This window comes from Rhinopithecus bieti, unplaced genomic scaffold (assembly GCF_001698545.2).
Source record: "Rhinopithecus bieti isolate Rb0 unplaced genomic scaffold, ASM169854v2 scaffold_7648, whole genome shotgun sequence".
NCBI classification, from domain to species: domain Eukaryota; kingdom Metazoa; phylum Chordata; class Mammalia; order Primates; family Cercopithecidae; genus Rhinopithecus; species Rhinopithecus bieti.
This window is the reverse complement of record NW_016805609.1, coordinates 1,544,960-1,558,011: the sequence shown is the minus strand read 5'-3', so window position 1 is coordinate 1,558,011 and position 13,052 is coordinate 1,544,960. Positions and strand designations below refer to the sequence as shown.

The 13,052-nt window shown below is 36.7% G+C and overlaps 1 protein-coding gene across 1 annotated transcript in view; it reads right to left on the bottom strand.

Moving 5' to 3' along the window:
* The window catches only part of SMC5 (structural maintenance of chromosomes 5), a 105,709-nt gene that overhangs the window by 66,063 nt on the left and 26,594 nt on the right, over positions 1-13,052 (bottom strand). Inside the window, 2 exon segments of the mRNA XM_017873065.1 lie at positions 5,015-5,086; positions 8,746-8,907. Coding sequence (XP_017728554.1) covers positions 5,015-5,086; positions 8,746-8,907 — 234 coding nt within the window.

Genomic DNA, 13,052 nt, shown 5'->3' with positions numbered 1-13,052 from the left:
GCAGAGGTTGCAGTGAGCCAAGGTCGCGCCACTGCACTCCAGCCTGGGCAACAAGAGTTAAAGTCCATCTCAGAAAAAAAAAAAAAAATAACAGTCTCTGAGATTTGTGGGATACCATCAAGCATATCAAAATATGTAAGTCTCAAAAAAGAAAAGAGACAGAAAGAATATATGAAGAAATACTGAAAAGTGACTCCTTAACTTTGATGAAAAACATTAATCTGCACATTTAAGAGGCTCAGTGAATTCCAAACAGGATAAACTCAAGGAGACTCCCATCTAGAAATATGATTAGCCACTGAAAAACAAAGAAAGAGAAAACTTTAAAAGCAAGAAAAAAGTGACTCATCATGTACCAGGATCCTCAATAAGATTAACAACTGACTTATCAGAAACCATGGAGGCCAGAGGGCAGTGGGATGACATATTCAAAGTGCTGGGAAAAAAAACCCAAGAATTCTATATCCAGCAAAACTATCCTTCAAAAACAAACAAAAACTTAAGACATCCCTAGATAAACAAAAAAACAATTTGTCACTAGCAGACCTCCCCTACAAGAAATACTAAAAGGCATCTTCAAGGCTGAAATGAAAGGACCCTAGACAGTACTCTGAATCTACACAAAGAAATCAAGAGAACCAGTAAAGGTAATTAAATAGATAAATGTAAAATATAACACAAATGTATTTTGTTGTTTATAACTCTTTTTTTTTCTTCCTATCCAATATAAAAGAACTGTTGTGGTATAAATATGTATATTTAGTCTTTGTTCCTAGGTTCCTGGCACAGAGTTCTTAAAACCCTTGGAATTTTCTGAGTGACAGGAGTGTCTTTTATTATTCATAACAAGACCCTTTCTGCAATATCTGATTTTACGCTAATGAGGACTAAAAAATTATGGTCCAATTATCTACTGTTTACAGGAGGCACATTTTAGATGCAAAGACACATATAGGCATAAAGTAAAAGGATGGAACTTTAGTCAAAAGAGAACTCTTTATTTCTCCTTTCCTAGCAAGCCAGAGGGAGTATAATACAAAAGCAACACGATCAAATGAACCAACAAAACATATTATTAAATCTAAACACAGGTTGATTATCCTTTATCCAAAATGCTTGGGACCAGAAGTGTTCTGGATTTCAAATTTTTTAAGACCTTTGAATATCTGCATTATACTCACAGGTTCAGCTTCCCTAACCCAGAAACCCAAAATGCTTTAAAGCGCATTTCCTTTCAGCATCATGTCAACACACTCAAAACAGTTTTGGGTTTTGGAGTATTTTTAAATTTAGTATTAGAGATACCCAACATGTAAATACTGGCAGTAAAAAATAATAATAATAACATTTTAAACAACCACAAGTCAAATTTCTGATGATACTGACATGGGAGTAAAGAAAGAGAAAATATAAGCTTGCTAATTTTTTTTCTTAATTAGGTGGGAGAATAAAGATACTGATGAACTCTTTTGTTAGAAATGTGTCACTTAAAATTTTAAGATAATCACTAGAATAGGACTAAATAGAACTTTCCACCTATAGAATAAAAAATAGAATGAGAAAACCTTGGTTAACAAAAACAGAAAATATAAAGAGAGGAGGAATCAAGTAAAAACTATAACAAGTAGAAAACATAACAGTAAATGTGAACTGTTTAAACTTCATCTGTTTAAACTCCTTAATTTCCCATCAAATTGAAAAAAATTTCAAAACAAACCCTGTATTATTTACAGCACATAAACCAAAACATGGTATAGAAAAACAAAATAAGAAAGCTTTAAAATCTAGGAAGCAAAACTGATATAATTACAAGGAAAAACAGACAAATCTATACTCACAGAAGGAGATATTGACACCTTAAAAATAACTAAATCAGGCCAGCTGCAGTGGCTCACACTTGTAATTCCAGCACTTTGGGAGGCCAAGGCAGGTGGATCACTTGAGGTCAGGTGTTTGAGACCAGCCTGGCCAATATGATGAAACTCTGTCTCTATTAAAAATACAAAAATTAGCCAGGTGTGGTGGTGTATGCCTGTAGTCTCAGCTACTTGGGAGACTCAGGCAGGAGAACTGCTTGAACCTGGGAGGCGGAAGCTGCAGGGAGGCGGAAGCTGCAGTGAGCCAAGACTGCGCCACTGCACTCCATCCTTGGAGATAGAGCAAGACTCTATCTCATAACAACAACAACAACAACAACAACAACAACAACAACAACAACAACAACTAAATCAAGTAGATTAACAAAAAAGTAGAACATATGAGTATACATAATTATAGTAAGCCTATTCTAATGTATGTATGTATGTGGGTGTACACTTATCTCCACAACTGAAGACAGAATGCACATTGTTTTCGAAGAATAGGTACAAAAATCAAATATACAATAAAAGCCAAAAAATGTCTCAAAAAATTCTTTAAAAAGTCGTAAGGCCACATTTACTGACCATAAAGCAGTATAAGAACTAGACATTTTTTTTAAAGCCTAAAAAATTCCATATCCATGGAAATTAAAACAGTAACAACTGCTAGATAACCTCAAATGAATGAAAATATTCAAATAAAAATTATAGTATCTTAAACTGAAACGAAGAGCCTACTAATCAATACATGTGACATGTAGCCAAATGATGCCTAGAAAAAAATTTATATCCTACAATGCTTTTATTAAAATTAGGAAAAGATGAAAATAAAAGAAACACGCTTTTACAATTTGAGAACGTTAAAAAATACTCAAAGCAGAAAAAATGAATTAAGAAAGAGGAAATTATTAGTCAACAAAAAATAAAGTTGATTTAAAAAAAAATTGGTTAAAAAGACTTATCAAAGTGACAAGCCCTGGCAAATATGGTAAGGGGAAAAAAATGGATACACAAATATCAGTGATAGGAAGAGAAGGAATATAAATGATTGAAACTGATCCAAGGAGTAGTAAATTATATACCAGGTCTGCACAAGCCTGAAAACAAAACCAGTTAAGAATAGAACAAAAAATAAAATTATAGGCGAATCTCACAAAGTTCAAAAAATCCTAAATACAAAATTTCATAGTTGAATACAGCAATACATTAAAACATCAATTAAAATTTGTGACAGGAATGCAAGGGAAGTTCAACATGAGGCAATCTACCAACCTTGTATTTGTGTCTGGGGATACAGGATGAGTTTTATGTATTTTTCTGCCTAACTCTAATAAAATAATAGGAATGGAGTAAAAATGGAGTAAAAGGGATCCATCCCATCAGGACAAAAGAAAGGGAAGAGAGATCAGTAAATGGAAAGTTTAATACATACTTAGAAGATGAAAAACAAATAATTAATTTAGCAGTATATTATATTATAGGAACCATAGCGTAAAGGGTGAGTGAAAAAGGGATGTGAAGAACTGATTATTCCTTCCAAAAAATAAAAACAAGTAAAAACCCCAGAGATTCTTAGGACTAGGAAATGCCAAGTACAGACAACATCACATAGAATGCAATTATTTATATCCTCCTTCTTATCCCAATATCCTTACCCCAACATACACAACCCTAAGCACCTAACACTGACAAGCAAGCTGCTTCTGTGAACATCTGCGATTAATTCTTTGGATAAATTAAGTGAGCCACCTGGGACTTAAAATAAAGGGATAGAAAAAGGGGTGAGGCTGAAAACTAGGAGATTAACATAATGCTTCAACCACCAGAAATGCCTGAAGTTACATGTCTACCCCCAAGGCAGGTAATTTCAAAATTTAGTCTCAGAATGGTCCTGAAGAATAGAAACACACACATATTCGGGCACCTGTTAGCAAAAGAGCCCACTTTCTTACCTAATATCCTAACATAATTTTGTCATCAGGCCCACCCACGCATAAAAAATTTGTAATCAGCCTTTCAATGCCTTACCCTTAACCATAAAGAGAACCAAAGACTCCCAGATAAACAAGGAAAGACTCCAGGAAGAAAGCAAGAAACCAAAATAAGAAAAGAAACAAAAATCTACCAAGAGAAAACAATATTATAAAGGAAAAAAAACTTTTAAAACTTTTAATTTATATTCTCAGATTGAGAAGCTGCATATATCAAAACAACAGGATACTACAAATTAAAACAAGATTTTCCTTAGCAATAATTTACCTGCAGTAGGTTAAAGTTTTACAACGTGTCTTCATTTCTAGAAATTGGAGCTATAAACCAAGATTATATCAAAACAGAGTAAAACTCAACAATAAAAATATAATAAAAAGTTCCAGCCAGGGGCACTGGCTCATGCCTGTAATCCCAGCACTTTAGGAAGCTGAGGCAGGTGGATAGCTTGAGCTCAGGAGTTTGAGGCCAGCCTGGGCAACACGGCAAAAACTCATCTCTACAAAAATTCAAAAAAGTACCTGGGTGTGGTGGCATGCACCTGTGGTCCCAGCTACTCAGGAGGCTGAGGTGGGAGGATTATTTGAGCCTGGGAGGCAGAGGCTGCAGTGAGCCAAGATCACGCCACTGTACTCCGACCTGGGTAACAGAGACCCAGGTCTCTGTTTTTGTCTCAAAAAACAAAACAAAACAAAACAAAACAAAACAAAACAAAACAAAGACGAAAAGTTCCATAGTTTAAGTATACTTTGTCTCATTAATTTCAATCATGTATAAAGGTACATATGCATTTTCTACATAAATGTAATCACGGATTTTCAAAATAAAAGGTCTATTTCTGTGTTTAAAAAAAAAAACAGAATAAATCCCTTAGAGCTTAATTTTTGCTATTAAGGTAACCAAATCCACCATTATCCTATTAAAAAAGTACAGCCACTCAGCTACAAAGATCGTAAGGCACAGCTACTAGCAGCTTTGAGAAATTATTCACAATCCTCTGAGCAACTACTATACTTCCAAATCTTACTTTCCCTCAGATAAAGAAATAGAGAATGCAGAGGATCTTGGCCATTCCCTAATAAAAATCTGTCCCATAATCCATATTTGAAAACAAAAGTTAGAGCAAATTTTAATGTAATAAAAATTTTAGTAGTATGAAACCTTACATGTTTATCTTTCCTTTCTATAACATCTTGCTTCTGTTTGCATTTTTGAGATGCCTCCTTAATATCTGTTGCCTGTAAAATTAAACCAGAGGAAGAGGGACAGTTAGTTAAAAACTCATGCAAGCAAATTATATGGCCCTGTCCATTCAAATAGTTAACCCAGAACAATTTATTTCACGCAAAATGCATAATTATCAACAAAATACCAACAGTTATTTCCAAGTCTATAAAAGGTTATTCCTAATATTAATAAACAGTTGCAGTAATACGCATGCATGTTCTTCTCTTTACATTTATCTTCCTGTCTTATTTCATCTGATCCTAAAAACAACCCTACAGGATAATCAGGACAAATATTACTGACTGGTAGGGATCAAAAGAGGCCAAGTAACCTGTATACATAGCTAAAAAAATGGAAACTAATTATAAAAAATCAGGTCTGATTTCAAATATAGAGTTCTATCATACCACATATGTTACCTCCTTGATATTTTTCATTAACACATAAAATACATACATGACATATTATAGACACATTATACATCATTAACACATATAATATGTAATTCAAACATAGTAGAGAACAGGGCTATACAGAAAAGAATTAACATTATAGGCTAAGACTACTATTCTTGGAAAGGTTTGTTTGCAAGGTCGGTCCTTTGTTGTTGTCTGGAAACTTGGATTTTGGGAGTGTTTCTACCATTTCCTAACTGATAAGAGTGGCTCACTGTGCACGTCTATACAAACAATGTGGTTGATGTAGAACATCTGCTTTCCTTCCTGCATTCTGGAAGTTGAGTACGTGCTGCTAGAATGCCTAGTTGCCCAACACACATAAAAACCTTGGGTGCCGAGTCTGTAATGCACTTCTCCTGTAGACAGGACTTTAAAAGTGTTGCCACAATTTGATGATGGAAGAATTAAGCACATTCTGTGTGACTTCTCTGGGGGAGGACCCCTAGAAGCTTGTGCCTGGTTTCTTCTAGACTTTGTCCTCAGGGCATTTTCCCTTTCCTGACTGTTTTGCATCCTTTTGCTGTAATAAATCTTAGCTGTGAGTTCTCCTAGGAAATCCCATCTCTGGTGGATCTCTTATGCCAAGAGACAATAGTTTCTTCCCATAGAGGAAAACTAATTTTCTGATGCTAGTAACACTGATGTATGTATGCTTAAATCATACATGCTAATCATGTAAGATAAAGATTACTATTACTGTCCTCACCTGACTGAGGAGAATAAAACTCAGAGAGACTAAATGATTTGCTGAAGGTCAGACAGTTGAGTGAAGATTTAAAATACAAGTCTGTGTGACCCAAAAGGCTATGCCCTGTCCATAACACTTTATCACCTGCCTGGAATTAAAAAAAAAAAAAAAAAATTACAAGTGTTGGAAAAAGTTTTCTGCTGGAACAGAGTGAGCAAGAAGAAGAATAGCATGAATATTAAACAAAATTAACCATTGTGTTCCTGTTGCAAGGCTATGGGTGCTAATAACTACTTTTACTAGAGACTGACATAAGGTACCACTTCAGAATCCAGGATCACTTCTTTAGGAAAATAATTCTGAAACATCTTAGGCCATGCAGATTTTCACATAAATAAATTAGGCTCATGGATGTTTGACAATGAGCCTAATATAACAATAGCTGGGCTTCTGTTATAAATAGACAAAAGAAAGGGTTAAATATGTTTCCTTAATCAAGAGATTTGAAATTTATTATGTACATATTTTCCACTACAAAAGTAGTTTTGCAGTAACAGAAAATTCAAGAACCAAAAAAAAAGCAATTACAAATTCACAACTTAACTACAACCAACCATCATTAACATAACAATGACTGCCAACTATTAGTTTCATATCCTTGAGGAAGTCGTGTTATCACTGGTATTCAGTATCTTTAACAACAAAATGAGGGGACTTGTCTAGATAATATCTACAAGTCCTTTTCCCCCTAACATTTAAAATGACCAATGGCAACTCTCTTTCAGAATCAGACCTGATCAAGTCCTAAAACCTTTATCTGATCTTAGTAACTGTTTAATTTTCTGGACTTGAGTGCAATAATATTAACTCACTTTAACCTGTATTAGAATTAAGATATAGTGGAGCTTTTCTAACATGATAGTAGCAAAGCCAAAACTGTTGATTCATTTCCACAAAGTTTACTTTATATTCCTAGATACGGCCTTTCTCACTCAGTAAGCATTGCTCAACATAGTATCTGGTACAATCTAGCTCAAGAAGTCATTTTCTGACTTTCAGTAGCCTAAAAGAGAAAGTACAATCACATCTCGAAATCAAAGAGCTCCACATAACTTCTTTTTTACAAACAAAAGATAAAACTTATATTATCAAACCTGCATAAATGGCAATCTTAAATTCAGTAATAAAAAACCTGGAGTAGCATATTCACATGAGAAGAAAACACAATGTTTAAAAATAGAGAAGATGCCTAAAAAAAAATACTGCTAAGTTTGTAACGCACTCTCTCCTAAATGATCTTTCAACACCAGAAATCATGTTTCACACAATTTTTTCCCAATAGCGCCAAGATTCACCCTTTATGATCACTGACACCCATCTTCAAGCACAGTGACCAACATCGAGGTATACAGTCCACATCGAGGTATACAGTCCACATCGAGGTATACAGTGAATGGTTTTCTGGTTTCATAGAATTAACCTATATATAGTATAAATTCCACTGGTCTAATTACAAATAATTCTACATACTTGAGCCAACTGACAATTGATATCAGAAATTCTTTTTTTAATTTTATTTTTAAATGTTTATCATATATATGTTTTGAGATAGGGCCTCGCTCTATCACCCACACTGGAGAGCAGTGACGCAATCTCAGCTCACTGCAACCTCTGCCTCATAGGCACAAGTGATCCTCCTGTCTCAGCCTCACAAGTAGCAGGGACTTATAGGCTTGCACTACCATGCCTGGACTAACTTTTTTGTATTTTTCATAGACACAGGATTTCACCATGTTGGCCAAGCTGGTCTTCAACTCCTGAGCTCAAATGATCTGCCCACCTCAGCCTCCCAAAATGCTGGGATTAGCATAAGCCACTGTGCCTAGCCATATCAGAGCTTCTTAAGTAGGGGTCAATATCTTGACTTCAGTGCACCCATGAATCTCCAAAATCTCATGCACAATTTTGGATCTGCCTATATTGTGTTATTTCAGAAGCAGGAATGTAAACAATTCTCAAATAATCTCTAGCTTCAAAATTCACCAAAGGTTTCTAGAAGCGCATAGTCATAAAAAATTATCTATTCTTTAAAATACAGGGAATGATTGGTGTGTGTGGTGTATTACCTATTCAAAAGAATATCATATTTTCGTATATTGCCCCCTCCTTCCAAAAGGGATGTATAATTACAAGCAGATATATAATGGTATATTCACAAAAAAGCCCTCAGTGTTTCCGGAAATACACTATGAATCCTCTTGTAAACTAAAAAAAAAAAAGATAAAAATCGTACTATTTTCACTGTTTCTTCTCTCTCTTTATATCTTGGAAGTCCTATAAAGCAGCAACACTTAATAGTAATGAGTATGTCCTTGAAAGTCCTATGGTGGCAGAATTCCTGGTTAAAAAACTTAAGAAATGAAAGATACAAGAAACCCTTGAAAATATTTTCAAACACCTGCAAAATATTTTTATATTTGCTAAACTAAAATTCAGATAATCCAAAATTGAACCCAAAAAGTACCTTTTCTTTGATTCGAGCCTCCAAATTGTGACGCTCGTTTTCCATTTCTTCAATTCGACGTGTTATAGGAATCTGCCCTTCTTTGAGTTTTCTGACCTCTTCCTTCACTCGGTCACGAACTAGTTTTACTTCTTCATATTCCTGACGAACATTTTCATATTCCTTGCAAATAATTCACCAAACAGAAGTTAATGCCCTAGCTTAAACTAACACATATACTAAAAATCAAGATACAGGCAGAAACCAAATCTAAGAAAAGACTGTTTTGATATCAAAACAGGTTTATTAATATAAAATTTGTCCTCTGGGACAACTTCAGAAATAGTAAATACCAATGTAATGATTTAATAACAGTGTTGATAATCACTGAGCGTTTATGTCTATCACTAGTTCAGATTCTTGGATGTCCACCCTGTTCTCTGAAACATCTCCTAATGGCTACGAAAATGTGACTTACCTCTAATCTGTCAATAAAGAAGAGATACAGGGATGTATAAAGAAGTAAAAGAAACTCAAGTATAAAGGGTAAAAATGAAAAAAAACAAAGAACAAAATGAAAATGGGCCAAAAGAAAAACAAAAAGCAGCATGTAGGTGAAAGTGATGCCTGTCATGTCATAGGAGTATCTGTTAAAAAAAAAATAAGTGGCACACTAAGACAACATTATATAAGTGTGAATGGGATGATGGTAAGAAAAGAAAAAATAAACATACGAGTAAATCAAAAAAGAAGAAAAATGAAAAAAGCAAATCAATCTTAGAAAAAATAAGGAAAATCAACAGACAAAGTGAGAGAAGCAGTAATAATGGACACAGGATAAATGAAATTTAGAAAAACTGAAGAAAGGAAAATTTAAGAATCATGAGATGATGGAATAGGGTAGGGAAACAGGGGAAGACAGAACAAGAATGCCACAAATACAGCCACATATTTTTTCAAGCAAGTAATAATTATTTGCATTCTAACTTTAGAACAAACACCACAAAACTTTCTTACCTATTTTGTTCTACCAATTATAAAGTAATGCTATGAGGGAATTGAATCTTTAACCCGAACTGTAGTCTTAATAAAATACACATTACACAATGATTAGAAATAACAGATTAGCTTCAGAAAAATTATAAAACATATGAGTAGAAGATTACAGTTAAGACACATCAACCACATCTGTAACTGAGGCTGATATTCGTGGCAAACCCCAAGTAAATTCTCAGTGACCTGACTGAGGACACCCAAAGATTTAATTTTCTGATCATTAACATCTATAAAAAAATGATCAAAGAACTAGCTCTTGAGGACTAAAATCTGGAAGAATTAAGAGCACTGTGTTAATTATTATTTATTAAACAATAAAAATGAGCACACAGCTAATGTAATAAACTAGTAAAAGAAAGCCTGGTGTGGTAGCTCATGCCTGCAATCCCATTACTTTGGGAGGTGGAACGAGGCAGATCACCTGAGGTAAGGAGCTCAAGACCAGCCTGGCCAACATGGTGAGACCCTGTCTCTACTAAAAACACACACAAAAAAAGTTAGCCAGGTGTGGTGGCACATACCTATAATCCCAACTACTGGGAAGCTGAGGCAGGATAACTGCTTGAACGCAGGAGGCAGAGGTTGCAGCGAGCCAAGATCGCACCACTGTACCCCAGCATGGGAGAAAGAGCAAGACTCCGTCTCAAAAAAAAGACATGGGTGAGCAGTTCCAAGATGGCCGAATAGGAACCACTCCAGGCTACAGCTTTCAGCGTGAGCAACACAGAAAACGGGTGATTTTGACATTTCCAACTGAGGTACCAGGGTCATCTCACTGGGATGTATCAGACAGTGGGTGCTAGACAGTGGATGCAGGCCACTGAGCAAGAGCCAAAGCAGGGCGAGGCATCGCCTCACCCGGGAAGCGCAAGGGGTAAGGGAATTCCCTTTCATAGCCAAGGGAAAACGTGACACACAGCACCTGGAAAATCAGGTCACTCCCACCCTAATACTGTGCTTTTCCAAGGGTCTTAGCAAAAGACACACCAGGAGATTATATCCCGCGCCTGGCTCGAAAGGTCCCACACCCACGGGGCCTCCCTCATGGCTAGCACAGCAGTCTGAGATCTAACTGCAAGGCACCAGCGAGGCTGGGGGAGGGTCGCCCGCCATTGCTGAGGCTTGAGAAGGTAAACAGATCCGCCAGGAAGTTCAAACTGGGTGGAGCCCACCACACATCAAGGAGGCCTGCATGCCTCTGTAGACTCCACCTCTGGGAACAGGGCATAGCCAAACAAAAGGCAGCAGAAACCTCTGCAGATATAAATCTCCCTGTCTGACAGCTTAGAAGAGAGTAGTGGTTCTTCCAGCGTGGAGTTTGAGATCTGAAAACGGACAGACTGCCTCTTCAAGTGGGTCCCTGACCCCCGAGTAGCCTAACCAGAAGGCATCCCCCAGTATGGGCAGACACCTTACAAGGCCAGGCACCCCTGTAAGACGAAGCTTCCAGAGGAACGATCAGCAGCAACATTTGCTGTTCAGCAATATTCACTCTTCTGCTGCCTCTGCTGCTGACACCCAGGCAAACAGGGTCTGGAGTGGACCTCAAGTAAACTCCAACAGACCTGCAGCTGAGGGTCCTGACTGTTAGACGGAAAACTAACAAACACAAAGGACATCCACACCAAAACCCCATCTGTACGTCACCATCATCAAAAACCAAAGGTAGATAAAACCACAAAGACAGGGAAAAAACAGAGCAGAAACCTGAAAATTCTAAAACTCAGAGCATCTCTCCCCCTTCAAAGGAACGTAGCTCCTCACCAGAAATGGAACAAAGCTGGATGGAGAATGACTTTGATGAGTTGAGAGAAGAAGGCTTCAGAAGATCAGAGTTCTCTGAGCTAAAGGAAGAAGTTCGAACCCATCGCAAAGAAGCTAAAAACCTTGAAAAAAGATTAGATGAATGGCTAACTAGAATAACCAATGTAGAGAAGTCCTTAAAAGACCTGATAGCGCTGAAAACCATGGCACGAGAACTACATGACAAATGCACAAGCTTCAGTAACCGATCTGATCAAGTGGAAGAAAGGGTATCAGGGACTGAAGATCAAATTAATGAAATAAAGCGAGAAGAGAAGTTTAGAGAAAAAATAGTAAAAAGAAACGAACAAAGTCTCCAAGAAATATGGGACTATGTGAAAAGACCAAATCTACGTCTGATTGGTGTACCCGAAAGTGACGGGGAGAATGGAAACAAGTTGGAAAACACTCTGCAGGATATTATCCAGGAGGACTTACCCAACCTAGCAAGGAAGGTCAACATTCAAATTCAGGAAATACAGAGACTGCCACAAAGATACTCCTGGAGAAGAGCAACTTCAAAACACCTAATTGTCAGATTCAACAAAGTTGAAATGAAGGAAAAAATGTTAAGGTCAGCCAGAGGGAAAGGTCAGGTTACCCACAAAGGGAAGCCCATCAGACTTACAGCGAATCTCTCAGCAGAAACTCTACAAGCCAGAAGAGAGTGGGGGCCAATTTCAACATTCTTAAAGAAAACAATTTCCACTCCAGAATTTCATATCCAGCCAAACTAAGCTTCACAAGTGAAGGAGAAATAAAATCCTTTACAGACAAGCAAATGCTGAGAGATTCTGTCATCACCAGGCCTGCCTCACAAGAACTCCTGAAGGAAGCACTAAACAAGGAAAGGAACAACCGGTACCACTCACTGCAAAAACATGTCAAAATGTAAAGATCATCGATGCTAGGAAGAAACTGCTTCAACTAACGAGCAAAATAACCAGCTAACGTCATAATGACAGGATCAAATTCAAACTTAACAATACTAACCTTAAATGTAAATGGGCTAAATGTTCCAATTAAAAGACACAGACAGGCAAATTGGATAAAGAGTCAAGACTCATCAGTTTGCTGTATTCAGGAGACACATCTCACATGCACAGACACACATAGGCTCAAAATAAAGGGATAGAGGAAGATCTACCAAGCAAATGAAAAACAAAAAAAGGCAGGGGTTGCAATCCTAGTCTCTGATAAAACAGACTTTAAATCAACAAAAATCAAGAGACAAGTCATTACATAATGGTAAAGGGATCAATTCAACAAGAAGAGCTAACTATCCTAAATATATATGCACCCAATATAGGAGCACCCAGATTCATAAAGCAAGTCCTTAGAGACTTACAAAGAGACTCAGACTCTGCCACAAGAATAATGGGAGATTTTAACACCCCACTGCCAACATTAGACAGATCAACGAGACAGAAAGTTAACAAAGATATCCAGGAATTGAACTCAGCTCTGCA